Source organism: Aspergillus costaricaensis, assembly GCF_003184835.1.
Source record: "Aspergillus costaricaensis CBS 115574 unplaced genomic scaffold BO79scaffold_58, whole genome shotgun sequence".
Lineage (NCBI taxonomy): Eukaryota > Fungi > Ascomycota > Eurotiomycetes > Eurotiales > Aspergillaceae > Aspergillus > Aspergillus costaricensis.
Window position 1 is genome coordinate 92,402 of NW_020291858.1, and position 26,279 is coordinate 118,680.

General features: G+C 52.8%; 8 protein-coding genes across 8 annotated transcripts; 4 read left to right on the top strand and 4 right to left on the bottom strand.

Moving 5' to 3' along the window:
* Positions 1–35: 35 nt before the first annotated feature.
* Positions 36–2,226, top strand: BO79DRAFT_291297 (chaperonin-containing T-complex alpha subunit TCP1). The gene is made up of 6 exons (XM_025688978.1): positions 36–128; positions 194–241; positions 297–382; positions 442–546; positions 615–1,649; positions 1,713–2,226. Exons 1-6 carry the CDS (start codon positions 86–88, stop codon positions 2,094–2,096), a joined length of 1,701 nt encoding a protein of 566 aa, XP_025534181.1. The 5' UTR covers positions 36–85; the 3' UTR covers positions 2,097–2,226.
* A 78-nt stretch (positions 2,227–2,304) lies between these two features.
* BO79DRAFT_291298 (WD40 repeat domain-containing protein) lies at positions 2,305–4,944 on the bottom strand. Its single transcript, XM_025688979.1, has 3 exons — positions 4,211–4,944; positions 4,048–4,158; positions 2,305–3,991 (listed from the first exon to the last, which is right to left on the bottom strand). The coding sequence occupies exons 1-3, from the start codon at positions 4,854–4,856 to the stop codon at positions 2,610–2,612; spliced, it is 2,139 nt and encodes a 712-aa protein (XP_025534182.1). The 5' UTR covers positions 4,857–4,944; the 3' UTR covers positions 2,305–2,609.
* Positions 4,945–5,208: 264 nt separating this feature from the next.
* BO79DRAFT_291299 (putative rRNA biogenesis protein RRP5) lies at positions 5,209–10,958 on the top strand. Its single transcript, XM_025688980.1, has 3 exons — positions 5,209–5,750; positions 5,810–10,246; positions 10,306–10,958. Exons 1-3 carry the CDS (start codon positions 5,268–5,270, stop codon positions 10,861–10,863), a joined length of 5,478 nt encoding a protein of 1,825 aa, XP_025534183.1. The 5' UTR covers positions 5,209–5,267; the 3' UTR covers positions 10,864–10,958.
* On the bottom strand, positions 10,958–12,219 carry BO79DRAFT_241270 (uncharacterized protein). The gene is made up of 2 exons (XM_025685100.1): positions 12,149–12,219; positions 10,958–12,091 (listed from the first exon to the last, which is right to left on the bottom strand). The coding sequence occupies exons 1-2, from the start codon at positions 12,184–12,186 to the stop codon at positions 11,068–11,070; spliced, it is 1,062 nt and encodes a 353-aa protein (XP_025534184.1). The 5' UTR covers positions 12,187–12,219; the 3' UTR covers positions 10,958–11,067.
* Positions 12,220–14,021: 1,802 nt separating this feature from the next.
* BO79DRAFT_211999 (uncharacterized protein) lies at positions 14,022–16,087 on the top strand. The gene is made up of 2 exons (XM_025683114.1): positions 14,022–14,500; positions 14,572–16,087. The coding sequence occupies exons 1-2, from the start codon at positions 14,100–14,102 to the stop codon at positions 15,686–15,688; spliced, it is 1,518 nt and encodes a 505-aa protein (XP_025534185.1). The 5' UTR covers positions 14,022–14,099; the 3' UTR covers positions 15,689–16,087.
* Positions 16,088–16,192: 105 nt separating this feature from the next.
* Positions 16,193–17,643, bottom strand: BO79DRAFT_212000 (urease accessory protein UreD). The gene has a single exon (XM_025683115.1). The coding sequence runs from the start codon at positions 17,427–17,429 to the stop codon at positions 16,359–16,361; it is 1,071 nt and encodes a 356-aa protein (XP_025534186.1). The 5' UTR covers positions 17,430–17,643; the 3' UTR covers positions 16,193–16,358.
* A 630-nt stretch (positions 17,644–18,273) lies between these two features.
* Positions 18,274–22,702, top strand: BO79DRAFT_205012 (cohesin subunit IRR1). The gene is made up of 3 exons (XM_025681824.1): positions 18,274–18,516; positions 18,604–19,138; positions 19,205–22,702. The coding sequence occupies exons 2-3, from the start codon at positions 18,637–18,639 to the stop codon at positions 22,354–22,356; spliced, it is 3,654 nt and encodes a 1,217-aa protein (XP_025534187.1). The 5' UTR covers positions 18,274–18,516; positions 18,604–18,636; the 3' UTR covers positions 22,357–22,702.
* Positions 22,703–23,500: 798 nt separating this feature from the next.
* BO79DRAFT_69143 (karyopherin alpha) lies at positions 23,501–26,087 on the bottom strand. Its single transcript, XM_025689617.1, has 3 exons — positions 25,650–26,087; positions 24,852–25,361; positions 23,501–24,792 (listed from the first exon to the last, which is right to left on the bottom strand). The coding sequence occupies exons 1-3, from the start codon at positions 25,881–25,883 to the stop codon at positions 23,890–23,892; spliced, it is 1,647 nt and encodes a 548-aa protein (XP_025534188.1). The 5' UTR covers positions 25,884–26,087; the 3' UTR covers positions 23,501–23,889.
* Between the last annotated feature and the right edge of the window lie 192 nt (positions 26,088–26,279).

Below are 26,279 nucleotides of genomic sequence, written 5' to 3' on the forward strand. Positions count from 1 at the left end.
AGGCGAACGTCCAGCGGCTTCAGGCATTTGGCTGTCGGAGCTTGTCTTTCCCCCTATTTCCTACATCTCCGTCTGTTTCACCATCATGGCAGGCATCTTTGAGCAGCCGCGGAATGCGGACACCCTTTGTGAGTCCCCTCCCCAACCCCCAATCCCCTTCCCCTGACAGCTATCACTAACCAGTCTCGCACAGTCTTGGGGGGGCAGAAAATCACCGGCGCTGATGTGCGGGAGCAGAACGGTATGAACTGATGGATTCTTCTCGTCCAAGGAGGTGGATGCTGATGACGATGTAGTCCTTGCTACGCAGGCCATCGCCAATGTTGTCAAGAGCTCTTTCGGTCCGTCCGGTCTGGACAAGATGATGGTGGATGATATCGGTGTACGCATCACCTTTCGACCCCGCGTTCAATATAGAGCAGCTCTCTGATGGTCTTATAGGATGTCACGGTTACCAATGACGGTGCAACGATTCTGAGTCTTCTCGATATTGAGCACCCCGCTGGAAAGATCCTCGTGGATTTGGCCCAACAACAGGATAAGGAGGTCCGACCCCCCGCTCTTTGTGCTCCACACCCTGTCTTCCTATACACACGATGCTGATATCAGTCTAGGTCGGTGATGGTACTACCTCCGTCGTTCTCATTGCTGCCGAACTCCTCCGCCGCGCCAACGAGCTGATGAAGAACCGCATACACCCTACAACCATCATCAACGGTTACAGGCTAGCCCTGAGGGAAGCTGTCAAGTACATGAACGAGAACATCACCACAAAGGTTGAGACGCTTGGAAAGGACAGCTTGGTCAACATCGCCAAGACGTCCATGTCTAGCAAGATCATTGGCTCCGATGCCGATTTCTACGCCAACATGGTCGTTGATGCCATGCAACAGGTCAAGACCACCAACCAGAAGAACGAGGTCAAGTACCCCGTGAAGGCTGTCAACCTGCTCAAGGCTCACGGAAAGAGTGGTCGCGAATCCATTCTCGTCAACGGCTATGCCCTCAACTGCACCGTCGCTTCCCAGGCCATGAAGACCCGGATAACCGACGCGAAGATTGCTTGCTTGGACATGAACTTGCAGAAGGAGAGAATGAAGCTTGGCGTTCAGATCACAGTCGACGACCCCGATCAGCTGGAGAAGATTCGTGAGAGAGAATCTGGCATCGTTCTCGAGCGTGTAGAGATGATCCTCAAGTCTGGTGCCAACGTCGTCTTCACCACCAAGGGTATCGACGACATGGTTCTCAAGCTCTTCGTTGAGAAGGGTGCCATGGCTGTCCGCCGTTGCAAGAAGGAAGACCTGAGACGTATTGCCAAGGCCACTGGCGCTACCCTGATCAACACCCTCTCTGATCTCAACGGTGACGAGAAGTTCGAGGCTTCCTACCTGGGTCATGCCGAGGAAGTCGTCCAGGAGCGGATATCCGATGATGAGTGTATCCTCGTCAAGGGCACCAAGGTTCACACCTCTGCCTCCATCATCCTGCGGGGCCCCAACGACTTCAGCTTGGACGAGATGGAGCGTTCCGTACACGACTCTCTGTGTGCCGTCAAGCGTACTCTGGAGAGCGGTAGCATCGTACCCGGTGGTGGTGCCGTCGAGACGGCTCTTCACATCTACCTCGAAGAGTTCGCAGTCACAGTGGTACGTATTCCACAAAATCCTCAGCCTCAGCCTATTCAAGCTCAGCACTAATTCCACTTCCAGGGCTCCCGCGAGCAACTCGCCATCGGCGAATTCGCCCAATCCCTCCTGACCGTCCCCAAGACCTTGGCCGTCAACGCCGCCAAGGACTCCTCCGAGCTCGTCGCCCAGCTCCGTGTCCGCCACGCTCTCTCTCAGCGCGTCCAGGACGGCGACGCCAACGAGGAAGAGAAGGCCATCGCCAAGAAGAAGACGTACCGCAACTACGGTCTCGACCTGACAAAGGGCCGTGTTCACGACGCCCTCAAGGCCGGTGTTCTGGAGCCCAGCATGGGTAAGATCAAGCAGCTCAAGAGTGCCGTCGAGGCTTGCATCGCTATTATGCGTATTGATACCATGATCAAGTTGGACCCTGAGAGGCAGGAGGACGATGGCCACGGTCACTAATTTATTTAGTCCTGTTTTACGTATGGGGAGTTCTCCTTGCTTTCTTCTAGACCTTTGTGTGGCGAGGGCTGAGAGAGAAAAAGTATAATAAGATGTTCATGAGTACAAATTTACTACCTTATTAAACTAGTATTGACGTATATGTTTCTCTGGGGTTAGTCTTCTTGTTGTAGGTTTATGCTACTTGTGGCAATGCCCAAGCTTGGGTGGTAAATCGACTTATTACGGTGTACTAATCACTTCAAAGCACGTCACATATGTAAAGCAGCAGCAGCAGTAGCAGCAGCAATGTTCAATCACAATAAGAAAAAACTCAAGTCCTCGTTGCCATGCAAGAAAATCCGACGCTATCAAACACAAAACAACAGAGCACCTGAAAGGGGGAACAAAACAATCCAAAACACCCCGCTAAAATCAAACATCTATGCTTCTTTCGACGCCATACAATGCATGCAAACCCGGTGAGCCGTAAAACAAAAAGAAACGAAACAATTATGTAGTCCTTCAAATGGGTCATTCTTCGTCGTCATCATAGGAGTCTGGAGTTTCCGCCCAGCCACAGCGCCATCTTTTTCCTTCCGCCTCTCCACTGGTTCTGAGGTCTCGGGCTTCAGGTCCTTCGCGCCAGCATCGTGCGGTGTAGTCATCGCTGACGGTAACAAGTTCGCCATCGGCGGTCCATGACACGGCGGAGACTTCCTTCACATGGCCCCCGACTAGGGGTGTTCCGGACTGGTAAATGGGGATGGTGTCTTCTACCCGTCCTGAGTATGCACGACGGAGGCCGGAGCGAGTGGCTGATGATGGCATCGGGGGAAGGAAGTCATCCTCGGCGGTTGTCTTATGATCATTGGAGAGGAATCGCTCATCTGTTGGGAAGAGGACGGAACAGTTATCGGCACTCCCAGCAGCTAGCATCTCTGGCTTGTCACCGGTGGCTTTGCGAACGCCAACTTTAACATAGAAGGTTGCAACTTGAAGACGCGGATGACGGAAGCCATATAAAGGTCCTAACCCTTCCTTGTCAGATCCACCGGTGCGGCGTGGTCGGTTGTTGTTCAGAGAAAGCTCGGGGGCACTACCCAAGACCAGATGTGACGTTGAGTAGGTGTACACAGTGCCGTCCCGACACAGCGTGTATAGTCTTGCACCATCTCCGCCTAAGGCCATTGATGTGACAGCAAAGCCCCGATACTTGATGTGGCTATCCGGCTGTCTAGTAGTAGCCAGAGGAAGAACTGGACGACCACGGCGGTTGTTATGTGCTGTACGCAGATCCCACAATCTCACGCAAGAGTTCGTACTCGAAGCCGTGACAAAAAGGTTCTCGCGACCTTGCGGAAGGAAGGCCAAAGAGGTAACGGTAATATCTGAACGGCGAACTTGGGGTTCCATTTTCTCTGGTGACATGCCAGTTTGCGACGTCCATGCATGAGCGCCGTGAATAGTACTCAATACCTGAGGGAAGGCGGTCTTGGAGGTGATGGAGCCAGTAGTCGTTTCTGCGTCAGATTCAAGCGAGCACCGCGCCTGCAGGCTCGGTCTGTCGAACCCTTTGCATCGGAGATCCCATATATTGACATTTCCATCACGACTGCAGGTCGCAAGAACTTTGTTATTGGCCGCTGGTTGGAACTGAACCTGCTTGACGGAGGACACATGGTTGGATAGGCAATACACCGGCGTCTGAGTAGCCATATCGATGACCAGTGCTGTTTGGTCTCCAGAGGCTGTCGCCAGTAGCATATCATCGGACGAAAACTGCAGGTCCATGATCGAGTTCGTATGTGGGCGGAACGTAAGATATGCTCGAGAAAAGCCGCTCTTGTCGTCTTTGGCAGAATCCAACAACCGAATGCCTCCCTCCTCATCTCCTACTGCAATAAGACTATTGGCTGTGGAGCCGGTTAGTAAGTACACACAGACAGAAAGCAATCCTGTTGTCACCCACTATTGCATGCAGCAGTGCAGAACGGCAAGACGTAGCGGTCACCGGAAATATTCGCACAGTTGTGGCTGTCGGTTGGTCGAGAATAGAAGTTTGACGTCAGGTCCTGCCAGCCTTCATGGATTATGAGTATACCGTCACGAACATAGGGGGATGTACAACCTACCAGCTCCTGAATTAGACCGCATAGTCACCCTATTGGCCCGAGACCCCGAAAGGCTTCGCATATACAACGCTCCGGAGAATTGCAAGGCCTGCGACCGGCGAACTGGGAGAACCTGTCGAGGAGGTTTTGTAACAGCATTTGGCTTGACATCATCATCCCTCGATTCGATCTTGAGCTGGATGTCTCGAACTGGTACAGCTACTTCTTCGTCATTCTGGACTGCATGGCGGACCTGGACTTTTTTAAGAGGTGACGACTGCAAGGGAGAGCCAATTGAAGAGAAAGAAAGCTTCCGTTTCCGGGTCGGTGTTCGTGTGAAGTCAGGTGCTTCTGGTCTATGTTCAACGGCTTTGGATGTCCTTGTAAAGGCGGGCCCAAGGCGATTGACGGCAGGGGAGCTGAGGGCTTTCAAAGCCTGGCGATTGGTTCTCACTGAGCTTGCACTGTTCCCGCCATCCAGCATGGAACGAGGCGTGAAGAACCGTCTAAAAGATCGTGGAGTGACCGGGGGAGGCTTCTTGGGCTTGCGTCGGTAGCCAACGTCGGACGCTATCGAGGGCGGCGAGGAGGGAAGCTCCTGTGATGTTGTAGGAGGAAAGACGGGCTCAGACCGAGGTACTTCGGGGAGATCATGCCTGGCATCCATTGTGCTCCACAGACAGATATAAACACACAGACATTCTACAGAAACAAATGCATGGGGAGAGGGGGGAAGAGGGGGGGTAAAAAAGAACGAGGTTAGAGAGCAAATGGAGGCATGGCGAGTGGAGCTGGGGGCCGTGGATGATGTCCTCCAGGCGCGGAAAAAAGGGAAAAGTCTCGTGTCGACGTGCCTTTTCGTGTCGCGCCTGACTGGATCCAGTAGGCGGTGAATATACCAATTAAGTTGGTTCGAGAATGGGCGGTACCCCCCAAATCAGAAGGCGGTCAGCATGATGATCGGCTTTTCCGTCCAGAATTTTTAATTTTTCTTGCATTGAAGAAGTACGATTTGGGAGCTTTGGAGCAGCTCATCGTGTCCGTACCTTCGTTTCGGACACTTCACACTTTTGCCACGATGGCTCCAATTAAGCGCAAGGGCAATGCCGCAGAGGAGGCATCTGCCCGCCAACCTCAGAAGCGTGTCCGTGTCGGAGCAGAGGATCGCAAGAAGGACCAGAAGAAACAGAAAACCGCATCGAATGATAGCAGTTCCAAGCCCGACGCAAACTCTGCGCCCAAGGCTTCGGAACTCTCCGTCTTGCGCGATGACGAGCCTTCCTTCCCTCGTGGTGGTGGAAGCGTTTTGACGCCTCTCGAACGCAAGCAGATCCAGATCCAGGCAACGAAAGATGTCCTCTTCGAGCAGAAGGGCTCCAAGCCGTCCGCCGGCGGCTTTGGAGATGATGGAATGGAAGACACAGATATGGAAGATGCCGGCGACGATACGAAATCTGCTGCCGCGAAGAAATCTCGCAAGAAGAAGACAAAGGGAAAGAAGGATGCAGAGAAGGATGCGACGGAGAAGAAAGACGTTCGCATTGAGGGTCTCAATTTCAAGGTATGTTTTTGAAGGGCAAGTGAGGCAATATATGCGCTTCTTGAAGCTTACAGATTTAGCGTATTGTGCCGGGAACTATGGTACTAGGACAGGTTTCGAGTATCAACGCTCACGACATCGGACTGTCCCTGCCCAACAATCTCACTGGTTACGTGCCTTTAACATCCGTGTCCAAGGTGCTGGAGGAGAAGATTGAGAAGATTCTCAAGGATGACGGAAGCGACGAGGAGGAAGATGATGAGGACGACGACTCGCTAGACCTTCACAAATACTTCTACCTCGGCCAGTATTTGCGAGCATACGTTGTTTCCGCGGGAAGCAATGCCGCCGATGCCAGTGCTAAGAGCAGGAAGCGCATTGAGCTTTCAGTCGACCCAAGACAGGCCAACTCGGGTCTTTCGAAATCGGATCTGGTCGTCAACTCCGCTGTTCAAGCCTCGGTTGTCAGTGTGGAAGATCATGGTCTGGTTATGGACCTGGGTCTTGAGGGAGGTGAGGTCAAGGGATTTATGTCCTCCAAGGAAGTTGATCCCAAGACTCAGCCTTCCACTATCAAGGAAGGCTCGGTCTTCTTGTGTATGGTCACTGGCCAGAACGCTAACGGCAGTGTCATCAAGCTGTCCGCCAACCTCCAGTCCGCCGGTTCTATCAAAAAGTCACACTACCTCAGCACAGCTCCTACGATTACCTCTTTCCTCCCAGGTACCGCTGCGGAAATCCTTCTGACCGATGTTTCGTCAACTGGCATGGCCGGAAAGATCATGGGCATGCTGGATGCCACGGTCGATCTGGTTCAATCTGGGGGAAGCTCCGGAAAGGACGATCTGACCAAGAAATACAGCACTGGCGCCAAGATCAAGGGCCGTCTCGTCTGCACTTTCCCCTCCGCTGAGCCATACAAGGTTGGATTCTCGCTACTCGACCACGTCGCCAAATTTGCCACTGAGGGCGGCCCCGGTTCCTCGGACGACGCACCCGCCATCTCTGCCATTGTGCCGGAAGCTAAGGTGGTCAAGGTGGAACCCGGTCTCGGTGTGTACGTGCAGATCGGTTCGACTAAGCATCTCGGATTCGTTCACGTGTCGCGACTTGCAGATGGACAGGTAGAAACCATTTCGCCTGAGCTTGGACCCTTCCGAGTTGAATCGGTGCACGAGGGAAGAGTGGTCGGATACAGTGCCATTGATAACCTGTACCTCCTGTCTTTCGAGAAGAAGGTCATTGATCAGCCTTTCCTCCGGGTCGAAGACGTGACCCTGGGTGCAGTTGTGAAAGGAAAGGTGGAGAAGCTTCTCATCGGAGCCAACGGTGTTGATGGCCTGATTGTTGTCCTTGCAGATGGCATCACAGGTCTTGTTCCGTCCATGCATTTCGCCGATACTCCTTTGCAATTCCCCGAGAAGAAGTTCCGCGAGGGTATGACGGTGTCGACCAGGATCTTGTCGGTCAACTTGGAGAAGCGCCAGATCCGTCTGACCCTGAAGAAGAGCTTGTTGAACAGCGAATCTGCGATCTGGAAGGACTATGAAGAAATCACTCCTGGCACCCAGTCCCCGGGAACCATCATCAAGATTCAACCCCATGGTGCTGTGGTTCAGTTCTACGGTTCAATCCGCGGTTTCCTTCCTGTGTCGGAAATGAGCGAGGCATACATCAAGGACCCTTCACAACACTTCAGACTCGGTCAAGTGGTCAATGTTCACGCCTTGAGCGTGGATGCCTCTCGTGAGAAGCTTGCTGTCTCTTGCAAGGATCCCGAGACTTTCACCGAGGCTTACAGGAAGGCTTTTGAGAACATTCACCCGGGCATGCTTGTCTCTGGTACAGTTTTCGAGAAGTCGGCCGACGATACGCTTCTTAAGTTGGATGATTATGGCCTTGTGGCTCGACTCAACGTTGAGCATGTGGTTGATGGCTCCCCTTCGAAGCAGGCCTCTACCCTTTCAAAGATCCGTGTTGGGCAGAAGCTCAATGAACTGATGGTGATCGACATTCAGCGCGCACATCGCCTCATCAGGGTAACGGGTAGACAGAGCCTGAAGAAGGCCGCTAAGCACGGCTCAATCCCGTCCAAGTTTGAGGACCTCAAGGAAGGTGCCGAAGTTACGGGCTTCATCCGCAACATCACCATGAACGGTGTCTTCGTTGAATTCTTGGGTGGTGTTATTGGTCTCGTTCCTAAGCGACTTGTTGGTGATGACAATGTCAACAAGCCGGACTATGACATGGCTCGGGGTCAAGTCGTCACCGCCACCGTTCATTCGGTCGACGCAGACTTTAAGCGGTTCATCTTGAGCATGAACCCTTCGGAGGCCACCCACGCCGGTGCGAAGAAGGCTGCCGCCAAGCCCGAACCCACTCCCACTGACGATGCCGTCGCTAACGCTATTGACGAGGGCATCAAGTCGATGTCTGATTTCACCTTCGGAAGGGTCACAAAGTGCAAGGTCGTGTCTGTCAGAGCGACTCAGGTCAACGTTCAGCTGGCCGACAACATCCAGGGCCGCATCGACGTCTCTGAGGTGTTTGACAAGTGGGAGGACATTAAGGATCGCAAGCAGCCCTTGCGCTTCTTCCGTCCCAAGCAGGTTATCTCAGCCAGGATTCTGGGTATCCACGACGCTCGCAATCACAAGTTCCTTCCTATCAGTCACCGGACCGGAAAGTTCCCGGTGTTCGAGCTGTCTGTGAAGCCAAGCTTCCTGCAGGCTGCCAACCCCAGTCCTTTGAACCTGGAGCAGGTCCAGGTTGGCTCGACATGGGTTGGTTTCGTCAACAACGTGGCCGATGACTGCCTTTGGATCAACTTGTCCCCCAATGTTCGCGGCAGACTGCGTCTTATGGACGCTTCCGATGACCTGTCCCTCCTTGCCGATGTGGAGAAGCACTATCCCGTGGGATCTGCGCTGAAGGTTCATGTTTCCGCGGTAGACGCTGACAAGGGCCGTCTGGATCTGTCCGCCAAGCAGCGCTCCGATAAGCTTGTCTTTGAAGATGTTTCAGTTGGAATGGTTCTGCCGGGACGTGTCACTAAGGTCACTGAACGACAGGTCATCATGCAGCTTAGCAAATCGATTGTTGGTGCTGTTGATCTGATTGATATGGCTGATGATTTCAGCAAGGCCAATCCTACTGTGTACCAGAAGAACGAAGTGCTCCGCGCCTGTGTCGTTGCCATTGACAAGGCTAACAAGAAGATCTCCCTCTCTCTGCGTCCGTCCAAGGTGCTCAGCTCCTCCCTGCCCGTCCAGGACAAGGAGGTTACCTCCATCAAGCAACTCAAGGTGAACGACGTTGTTCGTGGTTTCATCCGGAGGGTTGCAGACAACGGACTCTTCGTCACGGTCGGCCGCGATGTTACTGCGTATGTCCGCATCTCTGACCTTTCTGATTCCTACCTCAAGGAGTGGAAGGACTCTTTCCAGGCCGATCAACTGGTCAAGGGCCGTGTTACTGTGTCCGACTCGGAGCAAGGCAAGCTGCAGATGAGTTTGAAGGAGTCTGTTCTGGACCCCAACTACAAGGCTCCCATCACGCTTCACGACCTCAAGCCTGGCCAGATTGTTACTGGTAAGGTTCGCAAGGTCGAGGAGTTCGGTGCCTTTGTCGTCATCGACGGTTCTAAGAACATCAGCGGTCTTTGCCACCGCAGTGAAATGGCTGAGGGTCGTGTGGAAGATGCCCGGACCTTGTACGAAGAGGGCGATGCTGTGAAGGCCAAGATCCTCAAGATCGACCGTAAGCAGGAGAAGATCTCTTTCGGACTGAAGGCTTCTTACTTCGATGATGAGGAGGATGAGGACAGTGACGAAGAGGAGGAGGATGACGACTCTGAAGGCGTCAGCTTGGATGGCTTCGGAGGCGTTGATGTCGAGGGCAGCGACGCTGAGGAGAGTGACGTTTCCATGGGCGGAGTCGACCTCGAGGGCGATAGTGACGAGGAGTCCGAAGAAGAGAGTGACGACGAGGAAATGACTGATGCACCAGCCAAGGCAAGCCGGAAAGACGGCGGACTCGGTGCTGGTGGTTTCGACTGGAGCGGCAACAACCAGGAGGACGATGAGGCTGATGCCCGCTCAGACTCGGATGACGAGGAGGACTCGCGACCCAAGAAGAAGAAGAACCGCAAGCCCGAGATCCAGGTCGACCGGACCGGTGATCTGGATGCTAACGGACCCCAGTCTGTCGCCGACTACGAACGACTACTGCTCGGTGAGCCCGACTCCTCCCTCCTGTGGCTTCAGTACATGGCCTTCCAGTTGGAGCTGGGTGAGGTCGAGAAGGCTCGTGAGATTGCCGAGCGTGCTCTGCGCACCATCACCATCGGCCAGGACGCCGAAAAGCTGAACATCTGGGTGGCCATGCTCAACTTGGAGAACACCTACGGCAACGACGACACTCTGGAGGACGTCTTCAAGCGTGCGTGCCAGTACAACGATACCCAGGAGGTTTACGAGCGGACGATCAGCATCTACATCCAGTCTGGCAAGAACGAGGTAAATTTCACCACATGTGCTTTGAGGTCCCTTTCGCATGCTAACGGAGTCACCTACAGAAAGCGGATGACCTCTTCCAGACAGCTCTCAAGAAGAAGGTCTTCGGATCCCCCAAGTTCTTCGTCAACTACGCCAGCTTCCTGTTCGACACCATGGCTGCTCCCGAGCGCGCTCGTGCGCTACTGCCTCGCGCCCTGCAGTCCCTGCCTTCCCACACCCACGTCGAGTTGACGTCCAAGTTCGGCCAGCTGGAGTTCCGCTCGGCTAATGGAGACATCGAGCGCGGTCGCACGGTGTTCGAGGGTCTGCTGTCCTCGTTCCCCAAGAAGATCGATCTCTGGAACATCCTCTTGGATCTGGAGATCAAGAACGGCGATGCCGAGCAGGTCCGCCGTCTGTTCGAGCGGGTCCTGGGCATCCGCGACACGAAGAAGGGTGGCGCTGCCGCCGCCGTTGAGGCCAGCAAGAAGGTTCGGCCTAAGCAGGCGAAATTCTTCTTCAAGAAGTGGCTTTCCTTTGAGGAGAAGCTGGCGTCGACTGAGGGTGGAAATGACAAGATGGTCGAGGAGATCAAGGCCAAGGCGGCCGACTACGTTAAGTCCTTGCAGCAGGAGTAGAGTGAGCATTGGTGTTTTTGTTCTTTTTCTTTTTGATATCTGGGACATACTTAGACATGATGTGTATCTTGTATATATAAAAAGCATTTTCAGACGTGTTTCAAAATCTTCTTCTAGGGGTATTGGTAGTTGTTATCTACAACAGTGCATCCTCCATCTATACCTCAATGCAGCCTCACATAGACAGATAGACAAACGAAGAGATTATCCCCTCCTCTTCTCAGCCATCAACCTCCGATACTCCTCAACAATGTTCCTCCGCTCATTCGCCAATTCCTCTCTGCGCCTCAAACTCGTCGCTCCACCAGCAGCAGGAACATTCGCAACATCCACCTTGGCGCCTCCCCGCACCTTAAACACCTCTCTCGGTTTCGTCAACTGCGGCGGCGCCTGCACCACATCCAACGGACTAATCTGTTTATTCATCCGTTCCTTCTTCAACTTCGCCCACGGATCCGCCTCCACCTTCGCCTGCTGCTGTTTCTGCACGCCCTTCTTCTTCGCCTTCCTCTGACCTCCCTCCGCCTCCCACTCCTTCCACAGCCGCAACTGCTCCTCCATCTCCTCTTCGCGCTCTTCCCGCTCAGCCGCCTCCTTCTCTAATATCTCCAACTCCTCCTTCCGCCATTGAGATTGCAGTCGTAGCAGATGCTTCTCATGCTTCGTCACCCGCGTTTCGCGGATCTTGGGCACATCTGTCGCGGAGGGTTTCGTGCTGCGCGACATGTTGGAGAGGGGCATTTCGCGATCGACGCGTGCCGCGAAGTCGGAGAGCTTCTCTCCGGGGAGGATTTGCGGTTTTACTGTCTTCTCTTCGGCTTGCGAGGTTTCTGTGGTGCTGGGTGTGGTGGTAGTAGTGGTTGTAGCGGCCTTCTTCTTCTTGTTGTTGTTGTTCTTGTTCTTCTTTTGAGGGACATCTTCATCGGAGTCTGACGAGTCGGAATCGTTATTCCCGTTACGTTTACGCTTCTTCTGCTGTGCGCCGTTTTGTTGCTTCTGCTGAAGTTGTAGCAAATGGCGGAATGCGCGCGGAGTGTCGTCGGCCCATTCTGAGGTGGATTTGGATTTGACCTTGCGTTCCCCGATGGCTTGTTTTGTGGGTTTGGCTGGTGCTTGTGGTTTGCCGCCCTTGCCTCCTTTGCCTCCTTTGCCTTTGCCTTTGGTGGGTTTGGAGGGATCGCGGACGGGAAGGGGTTTGGCGATTACGGTGGGGGGGAGGTCGTAGGTGCTGTTGTGGTTTTTTGATTAGTGGGTTGGTATTGTTTATTATGGGTTGGAGACTTACTTGGCATCCTTCTCACGGCGCTTGTGTTTGTGAGGCATTGTGATGGTTGTATATGTGGATTGTTGTGGTTGATGGGGTATCGGTGTTGGTTAGATGGAGTTGAAACTTTTTTTGGGTTTCCCTTTTCGGGTGGGCGGCGTATCTTATCGCCGCTGATAAGGATGGGGTTTTAGTACTATCTACGGAGGACATTGGAGATATCATTATTATTCGGGCTTGGGTCTGGTTGTTTCTACATGGTATTATTGTGTATGTTTTATTTCTGCGGATGTACAACATGTCAATTTATTTATTTTCTTTTGAGTGGCTGATTTGGTACAAAGGATCAAGGATGGTATAATAGACCTGTGATACACGTTGGACCCTTTGTAGGGCCAGCCTAGAATATATATTCCGACCTATCAGGTAGGATTGGACAGCATAGGGCAGAACAACTCTATCTACATGAACCTGACCATATTAGGGATTATAGTAAATAAGCAAATAAAATAATATAATCATACTAATGAGCAACCCAGTTTTCATTTCTAAGCATTCGACCACCAAGGCTCCAGAGTGTAATCCGTACATCCGAAATGCAAGCTAGACTGACTGCCCTCTCGGATATAAACCACCAGTTAAATGCGATGCAACGCTGGCCCTACACTGTACTGACTTAGAAGCCACACAACACTGTCATTCGACCATAGCTAAATGTCTCACTCACACAACTGCTACATTATAAAGTAGTAACCATCCTCTAGGTTTATAATCCTAGCAATATCCAGTATTAACCCTACTGTGTAAGTACTACTAGTAGCAGTGTGTTGGACCACTTGTTGTTCTGCAACCGCTGCAGACAGCCTGCAGCCTAGCCAATTTAGTGCGAGAAGTCTGGTCTGGTCCGGCACTAATCAATTCCCCGATCACCTCATGCCTTTGCACTGCACTCTGGGTAAGTCGGCACCATAGAATGTTGTTCAAGGGTTCCATCCAAATCCACTGCTGTTCCGCGGGATTTTTTATTTTTTTCGCCCCCCCCCCCCCCTCCTCTCTCCTGTACGTTTTGTGTCCCACAGTGGGTGGTGGTGGCCGTGTCATTTTCTGCTGATGATCCATGTGTTTAGGCAACAGTCTCATCTTCTTCGATTATTGCCTTATTGTATATAGTAGTAATTATTACTAGTACGTAGAATGCTTGTGATGAGGTGAGGTTAGACAAGAAGGGGACCCTTGAAAATTAGTAATATTAAAGAAATGGTGTCTGACATATAGGTAAGCACTATCATTCACTGCAGTATTAGGAACAAGACTTTCTTAGGTTGGATGGAAGGGTAGACTAGTCGGGATGGACCAATGGTCAGCTTCAGTACCGCACATGGGCGTGTTGGCTCGTTCCAACCGACCTTCTTCTGGCCTGACAGAAGGATTGTACTAAGGTTTCAATACTTTATGATATTCCATGGATAGGAACGAGAAAGATGTGTGTGTCAAGACAGGGTCTACACGAATCCCAAGTGTGGTCGTCAGCACCCAAAGAGAAAGAGGAAATATCAAGATGGGTGACATGGTTGATCGGTGAATATCAAAAATTAAATATGACTGTGACAACCGAAATTTACCTTTTGGAAAGTGGAGATCGCTTCAATTCACCCTCACATTCCTCCCGGGGCCCTGCGGCAATTCGGCTGCAACTGATGGATCCCACCCCCTCTTCCTCCTCATCCTCCAGGGCACTTTCCCCCATTGAATGAATGAATCATGGGACAACCGTTGGTGGTCCGGGCAGCTTTTCTCGCTCGACTTATCGGCATTTGCCTGAAACCCCCCTCAATATATAATATAAACCCCATAAAGCGACTCCCTCATCCCTACTCACTAGTACTACTATTACTCCTACTCTCTTTCCTCCCTCTCGGTTCCTGACTAGCAGTGAGTGAGTAAGTAGTGAGTGACGCGGATCAGCAGCAGTATGGCTTCTTCGTCTCCCTCGGCTTACCCTCATTCCACCTTCTCCAATCACGACGATAAAAGTCAATTGGACCGGTTCCCATTAGACAAGGATTTTGAGACGAGTACTGCCCTCAATGACACGGACTATGATGCTGATGTAGAAGCATCCCAATTCTACGCGGCCAAGCGACCACGATCGGGGGGTATGCGGGGAATCGTTGCTCTTATCGCCGCCTACTTATCGCCGCGGGAGAAACAAAAGAAGCATCATCGCCAGCCCGCCGACGCTCGCCCACTGCTCACCTCCGCCAACAACGCCACTCCCACTGCCGCCTGGCATTCCTCCTCGCGACAATATCAAAGAATCAAATCATTGTCGCGGTGCTTGTGTTACCCTCTTCTGGGACTCCTCGTCATGCTGTGAGTCGACTTTCCCCCACCTCTTCCCCTAATGGGTGAGTGTTCCGTCAAACTCACCTCCCACGATTTAGGGGCGTCGTCCAGTTCATCTCCATCGCCTGCAGCATCGCCGTCTCCTTCTTCCCCGACGAATTCGACCGTGCCATCGAGCGGTGGCGTCATAGCGACCAGCGATCCCCATCCGCGGACATCCTGCATTGGCCAACAGACATCTCCCGAGACATCGTCCCCGTGGGATGCCACTCTCACAATGACTACTGGCGCCCCGTGCCGTTGTTCTCTGCCCTGCAGGCTGGCTGTACCGGCGTGGAGGCCGATGTGTGGCTCGTCGAAGATGACCTTTACGTCGGCCATACCATGTCTGCGCTGACGCCCCAGCGAACCCTGCGCAACCTGTACATCAACCCGCTGCTGCGCATTCTCGAGCAGCAAAACCCCATCACCGACCTCCACCCTCAGCGCGACAGTCCGCCGCAAGGGGTCTTCGACATGGATCCCTCGCAAACCCTAATCCTGTTGATCGACTTTAAAACGGACGGTCAAGAAACTTGGAACTACGTGCATGCACAGCTCGCCCCGCTCCGCGAGCGCGGCTATCTTTCCTTCTTCAACGGCACCGACATCATTCCGGGCCCCATAACCGTTGTCGGCACCGGCAATACCCCCTTCAACCTAGTCACGGCCAACACCACCTACCGCGATATCTTCTTCGATGCGCCACTCGACAAACTTGTCGACGACAACATCACCGCCGAGGACTACAACAATGACGATGACATCTCCCTCTCAAATACCCCCGAAGCCGCAAAAGACACAGGGATAGCCATCCGCGCCACCAAGAATGTCGGTCAAGGCCTGTCCGGCATTTCCGACGCAGAAATCGGCCCCGACACCTTTAATTGGACCAATAGCTACTACGCTTCCGTCTCCTTCAAGAAATCCATCGGCATGCCCTGGTCCTTCCGGCTCTCCCAGCGCCAAGTCAATCAGATCCGCGCCCAGATCCGCGCCGCTCATCGTCGCGGCCTTAAAGTCCGCTACTGGGGCGTACCCGCCTGGCCACGGAGTCTGCGCAACCATCTTTGGAGCTTACTCGTCCGCGAAGGTATCGACTATCTGAACGTGGATGATCTGCGCAGCGCCACTCGTCAGGATTGGCGGCCTAGAATCTCGGACTGGTGGAGTTGATTGTAAATAGCTCGGTTTTCTTTCTTCTTTCTTCTTTCTTTTCTTTTTGTTTTCCTTCCCTTTTCTCACATACATCGATCGCATGCAATGATCCCCCCCCACGCTATTCACCTGGTGTGATGCATGGTCTTTCTACTACTAGACGATGATGATAAAGATGGCGTTTTTTTCTGGGTTCTCTTCTTTTTTGTTGCTAGGTAGATACCCACTTGATGGTTTTGGGATCAGTATTGATTCAGTTTTTCTTTGGGGAGGTCTGGTTTAGGTTTAGCTACTACTAGTCAATTGTTGAGGGGAAATCTGGGGGGTGATTGGTTGGTTGGTTTACTAGATAGCTGCGGAAGTACTACTACACTAGAGTACTAGATGATGCTGATTGTGAATAGATCAGTGAAGAACAAATTCTGATCATTTTGGATCAAATTCTGAGCTGATGACTTCTATTAACTTTCCGTGAATGGATTACTTTGGACTGCGTTCTCTTGGTAATAAAAAAAAGTAACTGTTTGATTTGGAAACATGTCTGTTTCGGGGGATACGTGATCCGGGTATCATCTATCTATAAAGATAGTAAAAAATAACAGAAAAGATAACTGGCTAGTCCCTCCCGAGGGACGAGCAGAAAGACGTAGTATGTATGAAAAATAAGACCCCTATGTGAATAGGTAAATCACATACAAAACAACGCTTCCTCACCGAACTCGCGGAACACCGTACCCTCCTCGCGCAGAATCCCACCCAGCCAATCCTTGGCCGTTGCAAATTCCTTCGCACCAAACTTCACCAGTACAAACCCGGCACGCACCCGTGCTGCCGTGAATGTCACTTGGGAATCATAGTTGGGCGTGGACTCCATAGCGGCCGGCGCCGAGGAGGCCCAATTCCTTGCGCCAATCCTCGGTAGCGAGGAGAACCGGTCCATGATGAAAGACGCGAGCTTTTCGAAGACTGGCCCGTAGAGAATCAAGGTCCCCACGACCCCGTGCGGTCGGGTACGCTCCCGTAACAGATCACTACGGTCGCATGTGTCCACTCCGTTTTCAAGAAGGGCCACGTCAACCTCGTCATCGAGAATGAGCGAGTCCCGGAGCAGCAGCTTCTTCTTTGGCGGTGCTCCTTTCCCGTCTGTTGTTGTAGTCCATACCTCGTTCTTGCCTCGCCAGAGATGGAAGTCCCAGCTCTCACCACGGGACGTCCGGCCTTCTGTCACCCAGTCGAGGATGCAGAGACTGCTCTTATTTAGACCGTCGACGGTGAAGGTCTGGACTTGCTCATAGCGACTGTCTTTGTATGGCACAGCTGGGTCTGGCAGATAGCAGAGGGCAGCACCCTCGCCGACATGCACGTCTAATGTTTGCCGACTCTTGTCGGAGAGAGAGTGTTTGAGAGTGCTGCGGTGGCCCTTCATGCTGATGGGCTCAGTCTTGAAAATCTTGGTGCTCCCTTGTGGTGTTGTCACGACCATACGGGTGTGAGCTTCGAGGGTAATAGAGACCGAAATGTGGTCGCCTGGTAGCAGGCCTCCGCCGTAGGTGAGAAGGTAGAGGTGGACGGGGTTGGAAGGACATTTTGAGAGAGCGGCGTTCTGCGGAACGAAGCCGGGGACACGAGTGAGGAGTTTGAGAGGGTATTTATAGGTGAGGGTCGTGAGAGAGGGATTTGCTGGTGGGAGGAGAGAGAGAACCACCTTGCCATGACCAGGCTTTGCAATGGAGGACTCAAAGGGAGACTTTATCGGCATGGTTGCAGATTTTTTGTGAAGTACATGAACAAGAAGAATAAAAGTTGAAGAAGGATAGAGAGAGGGAGGAAGAGTGAGAGTGAGTAATTGAAGGTGGATATTTTATGGGTGGAGGAAGAAGGAAAAGAGCAAGACGAAGACGGAATGCTTGGCTTTTAACCGCATGGTCGAGCAGTTGCTCATCGCGGCGTGAGAGGAGAACCAGATGATGAAATGGAGCTTGGGGTGACGATGTTTGCTTTCCCCAGGTCCGGGCCAGACGTTGGGGGGGGGGGAAAGGGAGGGAAGGAGTGGACTATCGTCAGGCAAAAGGAACAGCTGATGGGCTGTGCTACTGCGCGGAGAGAAGATCGAGGATCGCCAGACTTCAATGGCGTCGCAAAATCAGCATCAAGGCGGGGTCTTGATGGAGATGACTGGAATTTGATGGTCTGGCACTTCTTGGCCCTTCAATCGCGTCTTTTTTAGGAAGTCGCGATGGAGCCCCCCGTGGTTTCCATTACGGCATCGATTACTTCCTCCTCCGCACTTCCCGCTTTGGGGCTTGCGCCAGGGCTAGGGTTGGCTCCGTCACCTGGTCACCTGCTCGCCAGTGCCAAGCGTGTACCTTCCCCATTTGGGAGTAGCTTGGTAATTATTTTTTATTCTTTTCCGCCTGTCATTTTACATCCTCCATACAAAGTCACGGGGTCTGCCTTGTGTATTATTCAGAAGCGGAGTTTTTGTCGCCTGAGGCTGCCACGCCTGTTGGCTCCCCGTCATCGCCAGGCACCAAAGCGCGTCGTCCGTCAACGAGCCAAAGTCAAGATCCCCAAAGTCCCTCCTCCGTCGTCCTATCTAACCCCCTCCCTCTCTCCTCCCCGTATCCCTTGGGTCCCACTTCCGGCTTCCGCATGTCCTCAATTGCTTCCCTTTATTATTGATCTATCTTATTTTTCACGTTTCTTCCCCGCCCACTGTCCGCGTGCCCGCAACGTGCCTCAAACGCGCGCGCAAACCCGGAAGTCATTGGGAAACCCCCCAACATCGCGTTTGGCGGCTCCCGTTTCATCTCTATCTTTGACAGATCACCAACCCCCACGTCCAAGTACGCTCTACGCCCTGCGAAATCCTCTGAAAACATCCATCCAATGAGTTCCGTTGGATCCCGACTGACCGTTTTTCCGACTTACAGTGATATAATATCTTTCCCCGACAGACAGACGATATGGAAGCCGAGTCGCCCCTCTCAACACCTCAGCCGGACCAGACCCAGAGTGATGCCTCCCCGTCAACAGACAGGAGGAAGTCGGGTCGCGTGACGCGAAAACCAGAGCTGTACTCCCAGAGCTTTGGCGCCAGCAATGGTGCGACCGCAGGCGGGGCTAAGCGCAAGCGCACCACGACTGGCGATGATAACGATGATGACAATGAACTGAGCAACGAGGACGCGTCCGAGTCAGACAGCGATGAGCCCGGCGACGAAGATCCCGACGAAGAGGAACTGCGCGAGAAGAAGCGGGCTGCGCGCAAAGCGGCTGCCAAGAAGCAGTCGTCCTCATCGAAACCGAAGCCCAAGTCCCGTACCGCGAAGAAACCCAAGGTCGCTGGCAACGGCCTACCTAGTCGCCTGGCCCTGCGGCCCGCTGCCAACGGAAAGAAACCGGTTTCACGTCCCAGGCAGATGAAAGCGCGACTCACCATGGCTGCGCGCGAGGGCGGTCTCTATGGTAGGTGTCTTACTCCAATTGATCCCTTGGCGTAAATGCTATAGCTGACACGGAATTCGTTCCTAGCGGAGGTCTTTGGCAAGGGACGGACCGTCGAAACGGTTGCGGCGGAGTGGCTTACGCATTATCAAGAAGAGCAGCAGGAGGCAGTGTGCGACATGGTTAACTTCATGCTGAAATGCTCGGGAACTGATCTAGAAGTGACGACCGTTGATATTGAGAATGTCGACCACGCCCCGCACCGTGTGAGTGATTTGGCAAATCAGTACCAAACTTTAGGAATTTCCGAGTACCCCTTGATCTCCAAGTCCAGGAAACTGAGGTCTTTCCACCCCGTTTTGGAGAGTTTCATCATGACCCTGATCCATACCCTGCACCACTCGTCCGTGCTATACAGCGATCCGAACCTTTTCGAGAACATCCAAGTTTGGATCTCGTCACTGTCCTCTTCCGGATGCCGGCCTTTCAGACACACCGCTACCGTTGTCTCCCTGGCCACGATGAATGCTTTCTGTGATATTGCGCGGGAGGTCAACACCACTGTCTCCACGTCCCGCAAACAGCTGGAAAGTGAAAAGAAAAAGCGGTCAGTGAACAAGGGCCGAGTCGACGCTATTGAGACAGCGATCGAGGAGGGTGAGAAGAAGCTGGAGATGATCGACGACTACCTGAAAGATGGTGTGAACGTTGTCTTCGTCCATCGCTACCGGGATATCGACCCCGCCATCCGCGCCGAGTGCCTGGCAGCTTTGGGACGCTGGATGCGCACCTATCGCGAGTACTTTTTCGAGGGCCAGTTTCTTCGTTATTTTGGCTGGAACCTCTCTGACGCCGCGGGCCAATCGCGTGCCGTGGTAGTTGAGCAGCTCAAGTCCCTCTATGAGATCAAAGACAACATGGCGGGCCTTCGATCGTTCACGGAACGTTTCCGCCAACGCCTGGTAGAAATGGCTGCCCACGATGCTGAGATTACTGTGCGCACTTCTGCTATCGAGCTGCTTGACCTGATTCGCGATGCTGGATTGATTGAACCGGCTGATGTGGATACGGTCGGCAAACTCGTTTTCGACTCCGAACCCCGGATCCGTAAAGCGGCTGGTCGCTTCTTCGTTGCGAATGTCGAGGATGTGTTCGACTCCACCATGGAAGAGATGGCAGAGGAGGCTGGCGAGATCTTCGGTGATGAAGATGAGGACGATTTCGAGTCACCCAAGCGCTCTTGGATCAAGTTCAAGTGCCTAGCGGATATTCTCCAAGCCTACGACGATCTCGAGAATGAAAGTGCCGAGGAACCCGTGGCGCCACGAGATGCGCTTTCGGGTGCTCCGATGGACACACGTTTCGTTCTTGCCACGGAGGCCATTTATCCCCATCTCACCGACCTTGCTCACTGGCAGTCTCTGGCAGGATACCTTCTCTATGACCATTCCCAGATCCCGGAGGACCCCAGCGAGGATGATACTGCTGCCGTGGTCCGGAAATCGTACAAGATGCAAGAAGGTCAGGAAGTGATCCTTCTGGAAGTACTGTGCTGCGCAGTTAAACTGCGCGTCCTTGAGATTGCCAAGTCAGACATTGATAAGAGGGGCCGGAAAGTCAAGGCATTGACCGACAAGATCCCAGAACTGCAGGAGGAGATCTCACATAGCCTGGCGCAGATCATTCCACAGCTGCTCAACAAATACGGCTCCGTACCGGAGGCGGCATTTGCGGTCTTGAGGCTTGAACATCTCGTCGACTTGGAAAAGATCGAGGATATACAAAAAGACGCAACGGCTTATACCGCGTTGTTGAACGACATAAACAAGCAGTTCTTGACCCATTCAGACCAGGATGTCCTGGCCGAGGCCAGCGTTGCGTTTATTCATGCAAAGAGCTCCGATGATATGCGCGAGGCGCTCGAGGGCAAGATTCAGGAGCTATGGGACAACGTGGTGGAGACTCTGAGCACTCTGTCACGAAAGCAGGACGTGTCAAAGGGAGGCTCGATATCTCCCGCGACCCTGAACGAACTCGTCAACACAGTGATCCGGATATCCAACCTTGCCAGTGTGACGGACTGTACACATGTCTTGGAAACCATGCCTTCTGGTCGATCGAAGGGTAAGCGCACAGACGTTTCTGAAGCACCTTTCAACGCTCTCGTGCATCTGGTGAAACGGGGGCTGCGCGACCCGGAGGATGATGAGGATCTCGCCAAGGCAGAAAGTGAACTGGTTACAAACAGCATTCGGACGCTTCTGTTCTACTTCATGTGGAAGGTGCAGACATTGACCACGGCCCTGAATGCAGGAAAAGCATCGTTTAATACGGCATACTTCGAGGCTCTGGCCAAGGGCCGTGAGATTTTCACCACAACACTTGTTGCTATCATGAAGCAGCGCTTGGGGCTGGACGACATCAGGTTTTGCGCAGCCACGACGCTCCTAGACCTTCAGACCTTATTCGGCACCCTTCGCCATGCTGGACTGACTGCAGCCAATGACGAGGATGTGATCCTCCAGACTCAAAGTCTTGTCCAAGAGATCGGACGTGAGCCAAAGACACTCATCGCCAGGATACATAGCATAGCAGAACGCACGTACGCGAGGAAGATCCGAGTTCCCATAAGGGCTGCCGACGATGACGGGCTATCCGACGAAGACATCCGAAAAGCACCCCAGGATGAAGACGACGAAGAGTCCGAACCCGAAGAAATACTGGACGACGAGCGCCTCCGATCGAGCATCATTGCCGAACAACGCCTGTGCGAACTGACCGGCAAGATTGTCCTCGCCATCGTCGGACGCATCATCGACGCTACCGGATCAGACAGTGGGGCATTAACGAAGAAACTGCTCAAGAACCGATCCCAGCTGGGTCGAAACTACCGTGAAGTCCTCGCCTATCTTGGGGACCTCATACCCAGCAGGAGCACAGCAACACGAGCCGCCCCCTCACGAAGTAAACAACCATCGGCCCAAAGCAAAACCCAGAATGGTGCTGGCGCCAGCAAGCGAGCAGGAGAGCACAAATCCGCCGAACGGATAGACGACGACGAAGAGGACGAGGATGAGAACGACGCTGAAGAAGAATCCCATCACGAAGATGACGAAGAGGAGGACCTACGAGCCCGTGGCCTCCTCGAAGAGGAGAACATCGACCAAGACGATGACGAGGAGGAAGAGGAAGAAGACGATAATCCAGATCCGGACGAGGACGAAGTTATGGGTGATTAGTTTATTTCTGTTTCCATCATACCATTCATGTCTTGTCTATTAAGTTGATATTTTCTTTTTCGGACGAAAATTATTAGGGAAAGGCACGCAGTATTAAGGTGTCAATTTGCTATTCTAGGCCATTTACCTTTTTTTATCTTTCTGATTGATTGCGATTCGGTGTGACGATCTACTGTCATTTTCTTCAATATTCGATTCTCCCTTCTGTCCTTCCGATTCAATATGCGGGGTCTCTTTGCTTTTTCTTCATTTCTACTACCCACCCCGGCTTTCCATCTTACTGTTACTACTATGTAGCCTTGGCCTGATATCACTACTCTTCGTTTCTTGATTTATATCTGTCTCCATTAAGCCTCCTTTGCCCCCCGGACAATGAAGGAAGTCTTCGCAAACTACCCCACATCATTTGGTTTTTTCATTCCAGCTTCCGTAAGATCATCGGCCTGCCTTTGCCTAGTAAATTGCTTGAGAAGTTCTGCCTGGCTCTTTTAAGAGGGTGCTTCAACATGAGTAGTCTACAGGCAGGGGATATTTGAGGTTCTATTTATCCGCCTTTGTATCATGCCGTACGGCCTCTACGGTTGTACAAATGTGCGTACTTGTGTATCTGGGTGATATGATTAGTCTTTGGTGCGAGAACAAGTATGCTCTGGGCAAGTTGGCTCGGTGTATTTCACTCCGTGTCAGGATTACATGGAAAGAAACCAAGGGAACACATGAGATGTTTCAGCGTAGGTAAGGTATATATGGGGTGAAAAGAATATGTCAATTTCCAGGGCTAGGTTTACTATCCACCATGACTGGATCTGTTGGATCTCTTTAAACTATACTGAGTTTGTTCCTGTTTCTCTAAGGATTCCAAACCACATCCAGGGACAGAGCCAGTGGTCTGCGTATGCCGACACCAACGCCTAGTAGTATTCCTTTATTTTTGTCTGTCTAGGCGATAAGGGGACGGAAAGCACCTAAGCCCGCAAAACAACCACAACCGAAGGGATAATCCAGAGGAAATGAACAAGAATGAGACCGAAAAAAGAAAACAAATACGCCTGTGTATGAGGGATGCTACGGGGTGGTACCAGAGTAATAGGCACGTATAAGAAGGGGTACATGATGGTGAATCTTTATCGTTCGTGATGGTCAAAACAGAGGGGAAGAATCATGATACGGGAAGGGAAAATGGGGATGGGGGAGGGGGAGGGGGAGGACAGAAGGGGTTAAAATGAGGAAACCTGGAAGGGCAAAACAAGAAAGAGTCGGAAGAGACTTCGCAAAGTTACTCCAAGGATGGCGAGAAGCCACACTAGACACCCGCCGTTCTTGAGTCACGAGAAGCCTGGAATAATGAAGTGATAATCTCGTCCCAGAGCCTCCACGAACTCAAGGTTGAGGGTCCACATGGCGGCATGGTGACCGCCAGGTGTAGATCTAGCGAGAAAGAATCGAAATAGATGGGTGCAGATCTCTCATGTGGGGTCATTGTTTCATTGCCAGTAAAATGCGTGTCAATTTTGTTTTTGTCTTTTTTTGTTTTTACATATCCATGGAGTCACCACCGTTGGCGAAGTTGAATCCGCCCTGCTGTTGCGTGGTGCCGAGGGCGAATCCAGTCTGGGTCTGCTGAGGAGCAACCTCATCAATGTCACCAGCCTCGTCCTCATCAGAGAAGTACTTCTCGATGATGTTGTACGCCTTCATGTAGATCTCCTCGTTGGCGTTGTTCTGGCAGTCATGGATCTTCTCCATACCACCGGCCTCTTCGATGAACAGGGCGTAGCGGTTGACGTTTGCCTCGGCCTGGCCAGCCTCCTTGTCCATCTCGCCGACCTTAAGGATGTTCTCCAGACCGTCCAGAGCAACCTGGATGATCTTGTTGTCAGGGCAAGCAAGAAGGTCGCACAGGGGCTTGATGCATCCCTGGGACACAAGGTAGCGGATCTGATCAGGCTTCTGCAGACCACCGGAGGTGGCGTTGGAGATGGCCCAGCAGGCCTCCTTACGCGTCTTGAAGTCACCGTTCGCCAGCAGGTTGATCAAGGGAGGGATAATGCCGGCGTCGACGACGGCCTGGATCTGGCTGGAGTTACCAGCAGTGATGTTGGAGATAGTCCAGCACGCCTCCTTACGGATACCGTCCTTGGTGGAGCTCAGCAGAGCAAGGAGGGCGGGAAGAGCACCGCAGTTGATGATGACCTGGGTCTGGACATCGTCACCAGTGACGATGTTACCAACCGACCGGAGAGCGGGGGTCTGGACTGAGGTCGAGGCGTGCATGAGGAGCTCGACAAGACGGCGGGGGATGCCGGCCTCGATGACAGCCTGGATCTTGTCGTTGGCGCCATCGGACAGGTAGGAGATGGCCCAGCAAGCATCGATCAGGACCTCATCATCAAGCATGTAGATGAGCTTAGCAAGGACAGGAAGAGCGGGGGCAATCTTTGGAACTCATTGTTAGCGACAACAGCTCGTTAGCATGAGAAGAGAGGTTGACATACGGTGTTCCAATCAGGCTGAGGCGTCTTGCCGCGGCAGAAGTTGCTCAGGGTCCAGGTAGCGTTGCGCAGCATGCTCAGCTTCCGGCCATCGTTAATGAGGTTCAGCAGAGGACGCAGAGCACCGGCGTTAAGGACAAAGTCACGGCATTGAGGGCTGTCACCCGCAATGTTACCAAGGGCCCAGACGGCCTGCTCACGAACATCAGGCTCAGGGCTGCTCAGGAGCTCGCAGAAGATCGGCACAGCACCAGCCTCGATAACGACCTGGGTCTGTTGGGCGGAACCGGAGGCAATGTTGGTCAAAGCCCAAGCGGCTTCGAACTGAACAAGAGTGTGGGGGGATCGGAGGAATTCAACAAAGCGGCTCACGACACCGGTCTCGATGACACGCTCAATGGGAGGGTTGCGCTCCTTGGAGAGCAATTTCCTGAACTTGGTGGTGGCTTGGATCTGCTGGTCGATCTGATCGGAGAAGACGCCCTTAACCATCTCGGGGAGCTCCACATTAAGCTAGAAAACCATCCATTAGCTAATTTGCACAGGAATGAACACATCTTTGCTGAGCGCAATGGTAGTCTTGATGATGCTGGTCGTGTGCTTGTCTAGTAAAGGCCGAATGAGGGCTCGCCCGGCGGCAAAGCGGTGAAAAGCTCTCACTGGGACGCATCTGGACAAGCAAGACCGACCAGAATGAAAGATCGAAAACGGGCAGCCGACGGGCGCAGCTCCCGGTCGGGAAAGGAACAAAGAGATCGAACAATGGATATAGAAACAAAAAGAAATGCAGGAACCGCATACCTCACTCTCGATGGCGCTGGCCTCATCGTCACTCTCGGCAGCTACGCCGCCGCCCACACCAATGCCGCCATCGCGGGTCTGGATACCTCTCCTCTTGGCCAAATTCTCATCTCTCTTCTGCTTTCTGATTTCAACCTGTTGTTCCTCACGACGACGACGGAGCTCGTCAGGCCGGAACTGGTTCCGGGCCTTGAACTGAGTGCGACGATGCTCGGGGATGTAGCGCTCGGCCATGGTTGCTTGGGACACAGAGGGGTGAAAACAAAGCGCACCACAACCGGGTGTATTAACTTAAGAAATGGGGGGGAGAGGAAAGGAGACGAGGGAGAGAAGAAGATGATGAAGTAAATAGCAAGATGTGGGAGATGAGAATCCCAGCGAGCTAAATAAGGGGATAGAGAAAGAGGCTAGACAAAGGAAGAAAGGACAAGCGCAAAGCTGAGATGGTAGAAGGAGGGGAAAAAAGTGTTGATGCTCTTCGGAGGTGGGATTGCCCAGTCACGGGACGCCGCTGATTTGCTGTTTTCGTCCAGCTCCGCCCGCAAGCGCCACTTCCGCCTAAGCGAAGTTGGCGCCGATTCGTCTCATTTCTTTGCCTGACAAACGCGTCTGCTTGTTTCTTTATCTATA

Bases quoted from the DNA above. Each gene is read 5' to 3' on its own strand.
- BO79DRAFT_291297 (XM_025688978.1), top strand. From the start codon at position 86: ATGGCAGGCATCTTTGAGCAGCCGCGGAATGCGGACACCCTTT. The intron at 242-296 runs GTATGAACTGAT...ATGACGATGTAG, and splicing joins TGATGTGCGGGAGCAGAACG to TCCTTGCTACGCAGGCCATC. The intron at 383-441 runs GTACGCATCACC...ATGGTCTTATAG, and splicing joins TGATGGTGGATGATATCGGT to GATGTCACGGTTACCAATGA.
- BO79DRAFT_212000 (XM_025683115.1), bottom strand. From the start codon at position 17,429: ATGCCGATAAAGTCTCCCTTTGAGTCCTCCATTGCAAAGCCTGGTCAT.
- BO79DRAFT_291298 (XM_025688979.1), bottom strand. From the start codon at position 4,856: ATGGATGCCAGGCATGATCTCCCCGAAGTACCTCGGTCTGAGCCCGTC. The intron at 4,159-4,210 runs GTAGGTTGTACA...TAATCCATGAAG, and splicing joins GCGGTCTAATTCAGGAGCTG to GCTGGCAGGACCTGACGTCA. The intron at 3,992-4,047 runs GTGGGTGACAAC...CCGGCTCCACAG, and splicing joins CTGCACTGCTGCATGCAATA to CCAATAGTCTTATTGCAGTA.
- BO79DRAFT_205012 (XM_025681824.1), top strand. From the start codon at position 18,637: ATGGAAGCCGAGTCGCCCCTCTCAACACCTCAGCCGGACCAGACCCAG. The intron at 19,139-19,204 runs GTAGGTGTCTTA...ATTCGTTCCTAG, and splicing joins GCGCGAGGGCGGTCTCTATG to CGGAGGTCTTTGGCAAGGGA.
- BO79DRAFT_241270 (XM_025685100.1), bottom strand. From the start codon at position 12,186: ATGCCTCACAAACACAAGCGCCGTGAGAAGGATGCCAA. The intron at 12,092-12,148 runs GTAAGTCTCCAA...AAACCACAACAG, and splicing joins CGCCGTGAGAAGGATGCCAA to CACCTACGACCTCCCCCCCA.
- BO79DRAFT_291299 (XM_025688980.1), top strand. From the start codon at position 5,268: ATGGCTCCAATTAAGCGCAAGGGCAATGCCGCAGAGGAGGCATCTGCC. The intron at 5,751-5,809 runs GTATGTTTTTGA...TTACAGATTTAG, and splicing joins TTGAGGGTCTCAATTTCAAG to CGTATTGTGCCGGGAACTAT. The intron at 10,247-10,305 runs GTAAATTTCACC...AGTCACCTACAG, and splicing joins TCCAGTCTGGCAAGAACGAG to AAAGCGGATGACCTCTTCCA.
- BO79DRAFT_69143 (XM_025689617.1), bottom strand. From the start codon at position 25,883: ATGGCCGAGCGCTACATCCCCGAGCATCGTCGCACTCAGTTCAAGGCC. The intron at 25,362-25,649 runs GTATGCGGTTCC...ATGGTTTTCTAG, and splicing joins CCAGCGCCATCGAGAGTGAG to CTTAATGTGGAGCTCCCCGA. The intron at 24,793-24,851 runs GTATGTCAACCT...TGAGTTCCAAAG, and splicing joins CTCAGCCTGATTGGAACACC to ATTGCCCCCGCTCTTCCTGT.
- BO79DRAFT_211999 (XM_025683114.1), top strand. From the start codon at position 14,100: ATGGCTTCTTCGTCTCCCTCGGCTTACCCTCATTCCACCTTCTCCAAT. The intron at 14,501-14,571 runs GTGAGTCGACTT...CCCACGATTTAG, and splicing joins CTGGGACTCCTCGTCATGCT to GGGCGTCGTCCAGTTCATCT.